At 42.6% G+C, this 15,226-nt stretch overlaps 1 protein-coding gene across 1 annotated transcript; it reads left to right on the top strand.

Moving 5' to 3' along the window:
- The first annotated feature begins 637 nt into the window (after positions 1–637).
- Positions 638–12,055, top strand: TYMS (thymidylate synthetase). The gene is made up of 7 exons (XM_051610488.1): positions 638–887; positions 2,297–2,370; positions 3,594–3,768; positions 7,755–7,856; positions 8,912–9,087; positions 10,538–10,609; positions 11,485–12,055. The coding sequence occupies exons 1-7, from the start codon at positions 716–718 to the stop codon at positions 11,620–11,622; spliced, it is 909 nt and encodes a 302-aa protein (XP_051466448.1). The 5' UTR covers positions 638–715; the 3' UTR covers positions 11,623–12,055.
- Positions 12,056–15,226: the final 3,171 nt, after the last annotated feature.

The following is a 15,226-nucleotide window of genomic DNA, read 5'->3' as shown; positions in this document are numbered from 1 at the left end:
GCCAGTGTCTCACCACCCTCACAGTGAAAAATTTCTATCCTAAATTGACCCTCTGCCTGTTTAAAACCATCCTCCTTTGTCCTTTCACTCCTTGTAAAAAGTCCTTCTTCTCCAGCTTCCCTGTAGGCCCCACCAGGTACTGGCTGCAAGGTCTCCCCGGAGCCTCTCCCTTCTTCAGGCTGAAGCAGCTGTTAGTCAGCCTGTTATGACCAACAGAGACAGCCTACCTAGACAATGCCCAGAGGACACAACACTGGGAGTAGGGTGAGGAGAAACCCCTGTGGTTTGCAAGCACACACTTGGGTCGGGTGCTGGCAACAGCCCCGAGGATTTCCAGCCGGGAAGGGGAGGCCACCAGAGCAGCGAAGGGACGGGCCCGGCGCACCCACCCGACGGGGCTGCCCTAGCTCCGGAGCCCGACCCCACCAGGCATCCCCCGGCCCTGCGCCAAGGAGCGCAGCCCGGCCCGGCCCGGCCCAGCGCGGCTGCCCGCCCGGCAGCGGAGCCAGGCGGCGGCCCCGGGCGGCCCGGGGGGAAAGGCGGGCAGGGCCCGGGCGGGGAGGGAAGGAGAAGGCGGGGGAGGAGGCGGTGTCTCCCCCGCCGCCAGTCGGCGCGGTCAGGCGGGAAGCGACGTGTTTTGGCGGGCTCGGAAGAGCGGCGGCCGGCGGGAAGAGGGCTGCAGCAGGGAGCCCGCGCAGGCGGCTCTCCTCCCGCCATGCCTGCCGAGGGGGAGATGCCGAGGGCCACAGCCGCCGGCCTGGAGTCCGGCGAGCCGCAGTACCTGCGGCAGGTCCGGCACATCCTGCAGCACGGCCACCGAAAGGAGGATCGCACCGGCACCGGCACCATCTCCGTCTTCGGCATGCAGGCGCGCTACAGCCTGAGAGGTCGGCACCGCCGGGACCCGCGGCCCCCACCCCTGCCCGCCGCGGCTCCGGCGCTCGTCGCTCTGTGCCCGGGATGGGGGGAGCGGCGCCATCCGCCTCCCCGGCGCGGGGAGCGCGGCCGCCCCCGCAGGCGGCCGGGGCTCTGCGTCCCCGCACACGGCCGGGGCTCGGCGCCCCCCGCACACGGCCGGGGCTCGGCGCCCCCGCACACGGCCGAGGCTCGGTGCCCCCCGCACACGGCCGGGGCTCAGCGCTGCGGCGGGGCCCGGGGAGGCCATCAGGTCGGTGCGTTCGGCTTCTCCCGCTCCCTGCGCGGGCGGCAGCTCGGGCCCCTCCTCAACCTCGGCCCAACAGCCAGGCCTGGCTTGGCCCCGTAGCTGTCCCGCGGTGAATACATGGGTGGGATCTTGAAAGAGCCTGCTCTGGCCCTTCCAGCCGTGCAAGCAGAGCAGGGGATGGTTGGTGACATACATTTGCCGACAGCTGCACCATAAGCCTCTGCTTTCCATTGCGAGTGTCTGCACGCCCATCGGCGCCCTCGCGGCAGAGTTCCCGCAAAGCCCCCGCGGGTAATTCATCTTCCTTCGCCGTCCAGGGAAAGACAAGCCGGGCTTTTGTCTTCCTGGGTCTGGGAATGTCAGATGCGGTGCTGAGGGACGTGGTTTACTGGTGGGCTTGTATCACGATCCGGAGACGTGGAGATTCCTTGCGGTCCCGCCAGGGCAAAGCAAAGATCAAGCAATGTCGGGTGCACAAGGAGGCTTTTATTTAGGGACACACCAGCTAGTAAGAGTTGTAACTATGTATTTGTCGTAAGCTTTTAATAGATGCCATAACTCGCCCTAAACTACGAAATAGAAAGGTCAGGAAGGAAATAAAGAGTTAAAGGCAAGTCAGCACCCAGAGCTGCCGCGGTGTCCCCTTTGTCCTAGCTCAGGGCTCGCTGTGGCACCAGTTGTGTGCCTCGTGGTTCACAGTCTCAGCACATCCCACGTCAAGTTCCCTGCTTCGTTGCCGTTGTTTCAGGAGCTTGCCGTTATCAGTTGAGTAAAACCGGTTCGGTGAGTTGCTGAACCCTCTCTCTTTGTTCTGGCTTAATTCTTACGTGTCTCAAGACAAACACCATAGAGTGTCTGAATACACTGTTTACATTGTTTATCTCCTGGATTGTTCGAGGCAAGCACCATACATCCTGAGTGTCACAGCTTGGCAGTGTTAGCACTTAGACTTGCTGATGTTAAAGGCCTTTTCCAGCAAAAACGATTCTATGGTTTTACCAATTTAATACTTCATACCCAAACCTTGGAATATCAGATGGTGGCATTACACTCGGTGTGAAGAAAAGCCCAAGTGTGGTCACCCGGACAAGCTTCTGGTCACCTCTGACACTCTGAAACTCTTTTTTTCAGATCAGTTTCCCCTGCTAACAACAAAGAGGGTTTTCTGGAAAGGAGTACTGGAGGAGCTGCTGTGGTTCGTCAAGGTCTGGTGTTTGGCTGTCTCTGAGGGTGGTGTGCCTGAGGGTGGTATCAACAGAAGGAACGAGTGTGGGGTGGATTGAAGAGTTTGGGGTAACTGCAGATGCTTATGTTCATATCACAGAACAGAAGTGCAACCACTGAATATTTTTTCTACACCTGGAAGGCCATTATCTTCAAGACATTCTGAGCATTTTAGTGGAGGCTATTGCATTGTTACCAATCAGAAAAGTTCTTCTGTTTCTTTATAAGTGATATAGTCTGAAACAGTGAGGGCTTTCAATGATTTGCCAATCTCCCACATTTATAATGGCTAGTACAGACTTTTATTAGTGTTTGAACAGGAAATAGTAATATGAACTAGAGTATAGGTAATTTAATGATCTGCCTTGAAATACTGAGATAGCTTTTATTGATTTGAACAGAAACAAGCAGTGCAGAACCACAGGTGAAGTTAGACTGATGTAAACGCTAGGCTTTTTAGTAGCAAAAGCCTGAGCTGTAAGAGAGCTAATAGCTGTAGTTAGAGCATTAAAATTCAACTGTAGATAATAAATGATAATGTAAGTATTCCTTTATATGTTGTAATATTGTGAAGATATGGGAAAATGTCCTACCCATTTGCCAGATTGCAGGACTCAAATACACATGCATTTTTTAAATGTCTTTTTGTCAAATATGAAAGACTAGACACTCTCCAGGACAGAACACTTTCTGTCTTGGATTTTTGAGTGTGCTGATTTGGATGTTGCAGACTCAGTGATATTTCTCTGGGTCATTCTGTCATAATTGTAATTTTTGTCATTTTAACAAAAGGATTTTTAAGAGCCTAAGCTCATTATAGGTGGCTTGGCAAAGACAATCCCTAGGCTGTAAATTTTTTGTCTACCCATATCTATCTGTAAAGTAAAATCTTGTTCTCTGCAACTGTGTGTATGGAGTGATATGCCACATTTGACCTTGAGACTGTACTGTTTGTGCATTCACAAAGTTAGAAGAATTCTGAGCTAAACAGCAGAAGCACGGCACTTCAAATTTCATCCTAGTATGTTGTTCATAAGTTTTATTCTGTCCACATGCAAGATCTTTGTCCAGTACATTAGTCAGACTGTTCATCCTGTGTAAGTGGAGAAATACTGGAGAATAGCAAAGCTTAATTCAGCTGTTTTAAATCATGTCCTCTGTGTTGGGATTGGGATGTAGACTTCCTATTGTCTGTGTTTTGTAGGGTTCTACAAATGCCAAAGAACTCTCTGCTAAGGGTGTGAAGATTTGGGATGCTAATGGATCACGTGAATTCCTGGATAAGCAGGGTTTTAGCACCAGAGAGGAGGGGGACTTGGGACCAGTTTATGGATTCCAGTGGAGGCACTTTGGAGCAGAATACAAAGATATGCATACAGGTAGACACATACAAATACGATCCTCGTTGCTTAGTGAGATTACTCTGGCACCTAACTTACAGAATATCAATGCAGGGTCCTGATTTCTATTACACAATTGTGCTGGTGAGAACTGATGTTAGTGTACTACATTCATTGGAGACTGTGGAAGAGAAAGATTTTTCTGTTTTGCAGCTGGAGCAAGGTAGGATGTATCCATAGCCAATGATGCTGTGGGCAGGATAGCTGCAATAACTTATGATGTGTGCAGTACCTCTTGATATTATTTTCAGTGGAACTGGTTCATTAAATTTACTCCGAAGTGTCTCGATGGCTCTCTTCTAAGTCACCGAAGAAGGGGATGTACCAAACATTTAGAGGAATGCCATTAAAAAAGAGTCAGAAAATATTGTCCCTCTCTGGTTGGTATGATTTTTAACTCAGTTTTCTTGCCAATACAGTCCTAAATTAAATTTCACATTAGTTACAGACAGTAGACTTAGTATTGGCTTGTTGACCACTGGCAGAATACAATTTCACGCTAACACAAAGGTTGCAAATTGTGGCCAAGAAAGCCAATAGTATCTTGGAATGTATTAAGAAGGGTGTGTCCAGCAGGTCAAGGGAGGTTCTCCTCCCCTTCTACCCTAGTGAGACCCCACCTGGAGTACTGTGTCCAGTTCTGGGCTCCCCAGTTCAAGAGGGATAGAGATACGCTGGAAAGAGTCAAGTGAAGGTCTACAAGGATGATTAAGGGACTGGAACACCTGTCATATGAGGAAAGGCTAAGAGACCTGAGGCTGTTTAGTCTTGAGAAGACCAAGAGGAGACCTTATTAATGTCTATAAGTATCTGAAGGGTTGTCACGGTTTTGGGCCCAACATGACAACAAAGGAGCAGCCCCATGGTCGCTCACTCGGCTCCCCACACACACACTCTGGGATGAGGATAAAGCTCATGGGTTCAGACAAAGGACAAGGAGGGTTCTTCACCGATTAAGGTCTCGGGCAAAACAGACTCAACTTGGGGAAAATATAATAATTTAATTTCACACTAACCAAACACGCACAGGACACAGACAACAAAACCAGCAGTGCCTACATGTGTTACCCCTCCCTTCTTCCCAGGCCCAAATCACTTTGTTCCCAGTTTCTCTCCCTCCTTCCCCGCAGCGGCCCAGGGGGACAGGGGATGGGGTTTAGAGTCAGTTCACGGGCTGCTGGTTCTTTCTGTGCCATCCTCCTCAGGAAGAAGGATTCCTTACAGTCCTTCCCTGCTTCCCCAAGGGGTCCCTCCCATGGGAGAGAGTCCTCCACGAACCTCTCCTTCATGAGTCCTTCCCACGAGGTCCAGAGCTGCTTCAGCCTGGGCTTCCCACAGAGTCACAGACTGCTTTGGGAACAGCCACCTCCCCTGTCACTGGGGTCTTCCAAAGCTGTACAATCAGAGTCCACAGGCAGCAAATCCACTGGCCACAAAATCCAAGTCCAGTGGCCAAGTTTACCCCTCCTGGAGCCTTCAGGGAATGTTTCACCACGTTTCTCCACAAGTGCAGGGGGACAGCTGCCATCTCGCCATGGGTTGCAGGGAAACTTCTGCTTGGGCACCTTCTTCCCCTTCTTCCTCACCAACCACCAGCACTGTTCTCCTCCAGCTCAGCTCTTCTCCCCCTCCTCTGCTCAGGTGTTATCTCAGTTCTTTCGTATGTTAATCATGTCTGTCTAATGGTTCTTTGGCTGGGTTTTAGAGGCACAGGGAGCTTCTCAGGTTCTTACCGGAGCCACTCCTGGGGCCCTTCCACACTACCCAAAAACCCACCAAACCAAACCAGAACAAGGGTGGATGTCACAAATGGGCCAGTGTCTTTTCAGTGGTGCCCTGTGATAGGACGAGGGGAAATGGCACCAAGATGCAGCACAGGAAGTTCCACCTCAACATGATGAAAAACTTCTTTACTGTGAGGGTGGTGGAGCACTGGAACAGCCTGCCCAGAGAGGTTGTGGAGTCTCATTCTCTGGAGATTTCAAGACTTCTCTGGATGTGTTTCTCTGTGACCTGCCCTAGATTCTATGGTGGCCTTGCTCTGGCAGGGAGTTGACTGATCTTCAGAGGTCCTTTCCAACGCCTATGATTCTGTGAGTCTATGAATTTGTGAACTGAAATGTCTAGAAATTTAATAAAATGTTTCAGCATTCCTGAACTTAAAAGACCTGTGGCATAACATAGCTCGGAAAAAAAAAGAGCAAGATAAATTCCCATAGGTTTCAGTACTAATAGATTTCCTTAAAATGCATTACTAATGGACAGGTAATTAGCTTCAGGACCTAACATAACCATTTGAAAAAGCTTCTGGCACAGTATTGCTGGCAGAAGAATTCCCTGAGATGCTAATTATATATTAATACCTTGTTTGCCAGTTTGGGTCTCCCTGTAACCATAATTTGGTGTTGCTTTGCAGTAAGAGATATTACAAAAAATTAGTTACCAGCCATGTTGATTCATTGGCATGAGTCAGAACAATGAGTAACAACTAATGACTCCTTTATTCTAGGAGTCATCCTAATGTTCAATTAATTCAAGTGAATTTCTTATGTAACTGGTATTGAGCCTAAAAACCGGCCTGCGAGCGTCATTGGGTGAAATGTGATATCCTGCACTTTAGGTGATTCGAGTTCCTTTCTGGAAATAAATCCTATGGAAATTTAGATTTCATACATGACCTTTTGAGTGGTAGGTGGATGCACTTATTAATCTGCCAAAAACTTGCTCTTTTTGAGCATGCAAAGAATGCCAGCACCCCATGTTACTGATCTGGGCATCATTTAAAATTTTTTTTGTTATTATTATTTTTTAAGAAGGAGCACTGTAGCATGCAAGTGTAACATCTAGAAAGACATCTTAATCCAGAAATGCAATGAGCAAGTCAGTTTAAATTCCATGAACTCTTGTCCCCAAAACTGGGTCTGTTTACCCGGCATGCAATAATCCAGTCCCCACACAGAGTTGAGGTATTTCTTTATTCCAGTTCTGCACTGAAAGGGGTACTAGGTGGTAAATTTACTAAAGCTAGAACACCCCATACAAAAAGTTATGGCATATTTATCCAATTTTGCAAGCATCAGGATCTGCCTTTATTTACATTTATTGGTTAGTGACTTATCACTACCAGTCATATTGGTTAATTTTACTCCTTGCTGCTGTTTAAAGGCACAGTGTCTTTTTAAATTAAGGCACATGATCAGTGAAGAGTGGTCTTAAATTGGAAGGGGGTGTTTCTTGAACTGGGGGTCTTGATCTCCCCCTGTCCTTTTTATGAGTTCTGCTGGCCTCATGCCTTGTGGCACAATGTTTCTTTTGTTATCTCCAGGGGATTAATGGTTATTAAGGTATGCAAGCTAGAGTCTTCTTATCTCAGTTCTAATTATTCCTGTAATTCTTCAAGGCTGTTATATAGGCCATTGTCAGCTTCTGGTATTCCTCAACAATCTTCCCTTTATTATCAAAACAACTATGTGACAATATCTTGCCCATTCCAGTACAGCTTTTGTCCTAGTAAGGCATTAAGTCATTTATGATAAAGTAACATGCTTTGTTCAGCTAATTTTTTTGTATTGCAGCTTTTGTTTCCTGGAACATAGTGTTCATGCAGACTTCTTATTTGGTCTTAAAAAACGTCTAGCTGCTGAGGCTCAGAACAAAATGTTCCAAATAGGAGTGTTCCTATTTCAGTGGCTCCTAAAGGTGCCCAAAGCACACAGAAGAGATGAGGGGACATAGAAAAATACCATAATGAGAATTTCACAACGCACAGAGCACCCTAAAGAAGCTGGGGAATAGCCTACACTTGGAAGGTGCCAACTGATAAATGTAATCACTTTCAAAGTTAAAAAAAAATCTTAAGAGGTTGTCATATGGTTATCACCTTTAAGTGGGATGTGGGCTGGGCTTTAAAAAAATATCATTACTTGAATCTGTCTGGCTCGAATCTGATACAATTTTTTTTTCAGATTACTCCAACCAAGGAATTGATCAGTTGCAAAAAGTGATTGAAACCATCAAAACCAATCCAGATGACAGGAGAATCATTATGTGTGCTTGGAATCCCAAAGGTATTGAACAGCAGACTTGAAGTGAATGCAGTTGCACATTATTTTGCTGTATGCTAAACTATGTTCTAATCCTGTGTCAACAGTCAGTACCATTTGGTGTCCATGCTTATTCTTTATCAAATGAACAGGAATGCTGTAAAAATGGCCAGGGGTTATAAGCTTGATTAGCTTTCTACTTAATTCTCATGTTCAGACCTCAACAATTTTGAACCATTGCATCCAAGTTTTTCTCCAGGTTAAAGTAAGGAGTATACCTGGCTACCAGTGTATTTGACATACAGTCTCTGTTCAAAGACAGCAGTTCCTATTTTAAAATGGTTCAGAAGACAAAACCAAAAAAAAGTATACCCAAGCAGTATGTCTGTTTTTAGCCACTTAATAAATTGTAAACTTAAAAAGCCCTTAAAACTAAAGAACAAAAATGTTATGTAGTAATCATCAGCTAGTGCCAGAGAATGTTTAACTTCAGCTGCAATAGATCTTTGCACCAAAAAAAAATCACCCAACATTTTCCACTTAGTTCTCCCTACCAAGCTGTAATTGTGCTACCTGCACTTCTAAGTGTAGATAAATACTTAAAAGATCTTTTGTTTTCTGATTATTATTTTTTTATTTATCATTATTTTTATACCTCAACAAATGGTAACAGCATGTTGCAATGGGAAGAGAGGAAGATGAAGCAGTTTGAAGTTGCTTTAGGGTGCATGCTGAATTTTACTCTTAATGTCTTCCTTTAGGGAAATCAACTATCTCACTCAGGTGAGTAAACCTAAACTGCTGTGCAGCATTATGGCATAAATCTGTTCTGTGGAATATCTGTTAATGACTTTTCTGGTCATACAGCCCAGGAGACAGCTTGTCAAGACCAAGACTTAATTGCTTAGGCAGCAGGTGCTTTTAAACCAGAGAAAAAGCAACAGAAGATAGTACAGTTGGAATTTTGCTCTCTACTGTATCTCGTTAATTACTTGTTCAGGTTTTGCATCTTCTACGTTTATAACACACTAATTCTTCTTATGATTTTTTCCCTCTCCCTCTTGTCCTGCAATTCCTAGATATTTCTCTGATGGCTTTGCCACCATGCCATGCCCTTTGCCAGTTCTATGTTCTAAATGGTGAATTGTCTTGCCAACTCTATCAGAGGTCTGGAGATATGGGACTAGGAGTGCCATTCAATATTGCCAGCTATTCGCTGCTCACATACATGATTGCCCATGTCACAGGGCTAAAGGTAGGCTATTTAATCATTTTACTTGATCTTGTCTGAGAAGTGAAGGATTAAAAGATAAGACTCTTCATGCTGTGCCCCAAAAAAAACCTGGAGTGAACATACCGTTCAAAATCTTGCTGAAATATGTGTAAGAAAAGGCTCAATTAATTTAATGTGAATTGGCCTGGTCTGTATGGCAGTTAGGGTAAGCAGTGTAAGAATTCTTATGTTTATGTCAAAGAGACAGAAGATTGTCCAGGTCATTTTAACTGAACGTATCAAAATTGACCTGTGTGTCAAAAATTGACTAGTCAAAATTGACTAGTGTGCTTCTTAGAAATCTGAACTGAGCACTTGTCCTTAAGGGATAATAACACACAACTGATTAAATTTTGTAGCATGTGTTTTTTACTGGAAGGAACAGTAGCTCAGTGGTTGCTCTCAAGGTTCCAGTTTGGATATTCTGCCTGCCTCATGTCCAGCTATAATTTCAGCTGGATATTTTTTTTTCATTTCCTAGTGTAGATGATTATGTAGAGCTGTAGTATGCGCTCAGATAGCTACTGACTCCAGAGCTGTATTTAGTAATTTGGCAGAGTAATTTAAATGCACCACAAGCTTGTACAAATAAAACATCCTTTTCTTTAAAGCATGTAAAAAATTATACTAGCAAGGCCATTTGGGTCTGATCCTCCTGCTGCAAGCAACATGAAGGGGAACTTAAAATAGGGAAGTAGGGATGAATTGGACTTAACAGCAATTGCAGACCTACTTAACAAACAAGGCCAAGGTATTAGAAAAAGTGAAGTTTATGTCCATCAAACAGCTGTTGCTCCTCAGCCACTTTCTCTCAGGCTTTGGTGCTTTTTAGCACAATGTATCTGAGGGCTGATCTGCATAGGTCAGAGGCCAGTAAAGTAGCCAATAAAAGACTTAAGTTCAGGGGCTGCTGAGTCACAGAACTTGGAAGCTTGCAAAACCCATCTGGATGCTTCATAAGGGCTTTTTTAGCCTGTGACTGACACGTCCACTGTCACAAACTACATTGTTTAGCAGTGGCTAAGGCAACTAACTTGAAAGCATCTTTGGCAAGTCCTACTTAACTAGAAGTGGAGTGGAAAAGCTGGATGTCACTGCCCCATCTGTTTCCATCTTGGTGAGCATAGTGCTCCATTCATTTACTGAAGCTATTATCCTAGCAGAGGATTCCAAAGACAACTCTTTTTTTTTTTTTTTTTTTTTTTTTAATAAGCTAGTGGAAAATTAATTATATTTCTCTTTAATTATATATTGGTCTGGGAAGATAGTGTGCTTCAAAGCTTGCAAGGATGCCTTGATAATGCAATCCAATACAGAAGCTACAATTCCACACTAGATATAAGACACTAAGAATCAATACTGCAAGCATTGTAATGTTTTGCTTTCTGGAAACCTGACTATTTGAAAACCACGTCTTCTCCTTTCTTTTCAGCCTGCAGAGTTCATACATACATTAGGAGATGCTCACATATATCTGAATCATGTGGAACCACTGAAAGTTCAAGTAAGTACTTACTCTGTAATCTTGTATCCTTTTATCTTCCACAGTGCCTATCTAAAACAAAGTTATCTTGGTGTCATGAATATCCTTTTGCAAATACTAATTTGTGTTGCTTCTCTTCTCATTTCTACCCAAATAATTGTAGTACTTTAACCTCTGTGCAACTTGGGTCACAAACAGAAATACAATACAAACATGATTAAAATGCACATCAGTGTCTAGAACCAAGTTAGAGATCCAGAATCTGTACCCTCACTTTCAACTTCATCATTCCAAAGTGTTAGAAAACTATTCTGCCTAATACAGATAAACACAAAATAAAATTTCTTTGTAGTATATCAGAAAAGGATAACTTAGCAATTCACAGAGTTAAACAGTATTACTGTTTGACTGAATAAGGTTATATTTTCTTCAGGAAGTAACTTGTGCAGTACAAGCAAATCAGAACTTTATTTGATTAGACTTCGCTTAGGCTGAATGTTCTTACCATTCATATGGTTCAAAACCATCTGGAGAACTAGCTATTGTTTGGACCTAAATGTTCCTGTGAGAAACTTTTGACATTTCATGCACCTCTGGGTCAGAATTTCCAATTTAGTTTCCTCTGGAACGAATCAAGTTTGTAGCCACCAGGACTCTGTATACTTGCAGTGCATTTGAATGATAAGAAATCCACTTTAAAATTAAGTTACTGCTCCCTATCAAAATACTAAAGTAGGATCCACCTTATTGTATTTTTTTTTTTTTTTTGTGAGTCTTGGGTAGGAGGGAAAATCTACATAGTGTAATCTGAATTGAGATTTATGAGATCTAATTTATAACACAAAATCTCTGCCTTCTGATATTAGCTTTATACTATAAGCTTGTTTTTATTTCAGCTGCAGAGGGAGCCAAGACCTTTCCCCAAGCTCACAATTCTTCGTAAGGTTGAAGACATCACTGACTTTAAGGCAGAAGACTTTCAAATTGAAGATTATAATCCTCACCCACCTATTAAAATGGAGATGGCTGTTTAATGCTATAAACCAGCTTCTATTAATGTGGAAATGTACTTGACCTACTTAGCTTTCGCTAAAGTTTTTGGGTTTTTATATACTTCAAGTTACATACTTTATTATTGAAAAAGAAACAGATACTAATAGATACTAGTAGATACTAGTAGACCAGCAGTGTCTTCAGTACTAAATTGTAGTCCTACAGAACAGATGATTGTTTATTCCTGCTGTACTATGCAGATGCAAACCCAGTTTTAAGTTGTTAGTGAGATAGTTTTCTACACGTTGTTTCAGTTACCAGTGGCCACTTGTGTTGCCAGTTAGTTACTCTGTGTGTGCAGCACTTGCTCTATATAGTACTGAAAATAACTTCACCTATGATAGAGGATTCCTTCAAGGTTGTAGAAGTCTTTATGTTCTAAAGAGTTTATGGTTAATAAAGCTTTTAAAAATATTTTGGAAGGGATGATGCATAATTATTTTTTGGTATGTTTATTGATCGTAGTAAGACTTTGAAAACAAAGGTAAATTCTGTTTCACTGTAAGATCTTGGAGGATTTAGGATCTTGAGATCTAGCAAGGAAAAACAAACTCGAACTTCCCATGGTCTTCACAGATGAACCAGCAGGAAGACAAAAGATCTTAATGGAGTCCTGTCTGAAATGCAGTCTCTGCATTACATCTCTGTGTAGGCTTTTTTTGTTATTATTCCCCAACCCTACATGCATGATGTTCAAGCAGAGCTGTAGTTGAATAGTGTTACTAATAATCCGTCTGCCATAATTTAAAACCAGATCCCACAAACATATGGACTAGTTTTATGGCCTGGAGGAGTAAGTAGTATTTGTAGGATTGGAGCTTATTTACTATATCTTAGCAGAATTCAGCTTTCATGTCTCCTTATCCTTGCAACTTCAGTAAATTCAGTCCTTAAAACATTCCTCTTCAGGAATTCAATTTTGAATAGAACTGTGGTTAATATTCAGGCCTATCATATTCAATACATATTTGCACACATGGATAAATTGATAGTGATTTTAAAATTAATTTTTAAAGTCAGTAAACTGGTAGATATTGTAAAATTGTACAACTTGAGGTAATTCTGAGAAGTTAATAAGTGGTGTGCTTTGATTCCATCGATTCAGGGGCCCGCATAAGAGGACTGTTGCATCTTTCTTAAGCCAAACTTATCCTAACTTTCAAAAGTGTATTTTGCATCACAGTTATTTGTAAATATCATTATACTGATCTTTATTATACTGATCACTAATCTTCTGGGTAAATTTTTTGTAATGCCATGTCATGTGCTCAAAAATATGTTCTTTTTTCCTGACATTTAGCCCAACACAACAAAACCGCAGAAAAAGGATTTAATTACCTCTTGAAAATACATCAAATACAAAGAGGCTACTCCTTATTAGAAAGGTTCTCAGTATCTACTGTAATCCATCTCTCTTGAACAGAGAAGATCAAACTATGGGCTATTTCAGCAAGATCATATGAAAAACTTGGTAAGTGCAAGAAGCAAAGCTATCTTTTTTCTGAGGCTGCATTAAATGGACTCTCAGCAGCCAACCTGTAGTTAAACATAGTTCAGTCTTACCTTTTCAATTACTGCACTTAAAAATGGTAGCAGTATTCTTGTTACTAGATCTGAAAGTCATGTCACATCCTGGGGTACAGTAAGGATACTGCATCCAGCCGGTTGAGGGAGATTCTCCTTCCCTTCTACTCTGCATTAGTGAGACCCCACCTGGAGTATGCTGTCCAGTTCTGGGCTCCCCAGTTCAAGAGGGACAGGAATATGCTGGAAAGAGTACAAGAGTGGGTTACAAGGGTGATTAAGGGACTGGAACACCTGTCTTATGAGGAAAGGCTGAGAGACCTGGGGCTGTTTAGTCTAGAGAAGAGAAGAGAAGACAGAAGGGATCTTATTAATGTATATAAATATTTGAGGGTGTCAAGAAGGAGAGGTCAATCTCTTTTCAGTCATGCCCTGTGATAGGATGAGGGGCAATGAATGCAAACTAGAACACAGGAAGTTCCACCTCAACATGATGAAAAACAACTTTACTGTAAGGGTGACTGAGCACTGGAACAGGCTGCCTAGAGAGGTTGTGGAGTCTCCTCTGGAGATTTCAAGACCTATCTGGATGCATTTCTGTGTGACCCGCCCTAAATTCTGTGGTGGTCCTGCTCTGGCAGGGGGGTTGGAGTCGATCTCCAGAGGTTGCTTTCAACCCCTACCTACCATTCTATGATTCTAGGATTCTAATAAATTTCATCTTAACTCTTACCAGTCTTACATTTTAAAGTCACCTAATTTAGATATTACAGGTGTAATCTGCATTAATTGTACCTCCCAGTTGCAAGTTGTCAGCTACTTCTCACCACATGCATACTTTTGTAAGTTATTTACAGTCCTTTAAAGTACAAGAAAACAATTTAGATTGCAAATACACTTCACAGTTCTGCCTACACTTAGCAAGTTAAGTGCCTTTTACTGGAAACCACTTTATGTAACACATCAGATAGGATGGAATCTGCAGGGCATTTTAGCTAGTGTAGCCAGAGAGGATGTGAAACAAAATGTTGGCCTCAGGGCTTGACTAGTGGGACTTAGCATCTCAGTGAAGTTAATCAGGACAGAAATACCCAGACAATAGAAGAATTTAGAATGAGAATAATTTACTTCCTTTCATAAAATAAAGAGGAGTTACTCTGATCAGAAGGAACATTTTTTAAAAATAATTTTAAGTATTATCTTTATGAAATATGACAAATTGATCTGTTCTTACATAGGTATATATACATACATAGCATGCTTAGACAAACCAATATATATAGCTCTGAAGAGCTACTGCTTTTCAGTATAGGAATTAACTACAACTTCACTATTCCCCTTTATCAGCACAATTCACTGCCAATAGCAGTAGTTGAAATGAACCTTGTATCTTGAAGTCCAAGAAGGTTTATTCTCCTCAAAAGATTGGGAAGATACAAAAAACAGTCTTTATACAGCAGGCTTTATTGTGAATAAAAGTGAAAAGACACATTTAAATTAATAAGTATGAGAATTCTATGATTTCAAGCAAAACCACGAATATTCAAAGAATTTTAATATATTAACCTAAACAGGAGGTCCTCAAGGAATTTTGATTTGCAGAATATGAAGACTGTTCACTGCTGCAAGGACTAGTATGACTATTCAGAGCAGTATTTTAGACAAGATATGATACTTTGTTAGGTCCTTCTGGGAAGTGATGAACTCATAGCCTACTGAGAGAAGGGGGTGTTCTTGGACTTAGCTTCCTGATGAATAAGCTGTCCCAGCAACTCCCTGTCCCTTGCACTGCCCCAGCTGATCACTTGAAGAGCTGTACAGGTAGCATTAGAATTCAGTTCCTCAGCAGCTCTGCATATCCATAGCATTTCTGAGTCCTTGCTGTTTGCCCTGCTGACTGCTACACTCAATTTTGCCCGCCATTTGGCCTTGAAGAATTTTCTCTCATTGCTCCTCTGAATGCATCCTTTTATAGTTTCCCCACTTTCCAAGGGCAGTTCAATCAACTTGGAGATACCAAAAAAATGTCTCACAACTTTGCTCAAGTATCAACACTCTATG

This window comes from Apus apus, chromosome 2 (genome assembly GCF_020740795.1).
Source record: "Apus apus isolate bApuApu2 chromosome 2, bApuApu2.pri.cur, whole genome shotgun sequence".
NCBI lineage: Eukaryota > Metazoa > Chordata > Aves > Apodiformes > Apodidae > Apus > Apus apus.
The sequence above is the reverse complement of the archived record's forward strand: the minus strand, read 5'-3'. Positions and strand labels throughout refer to the sequence as shown.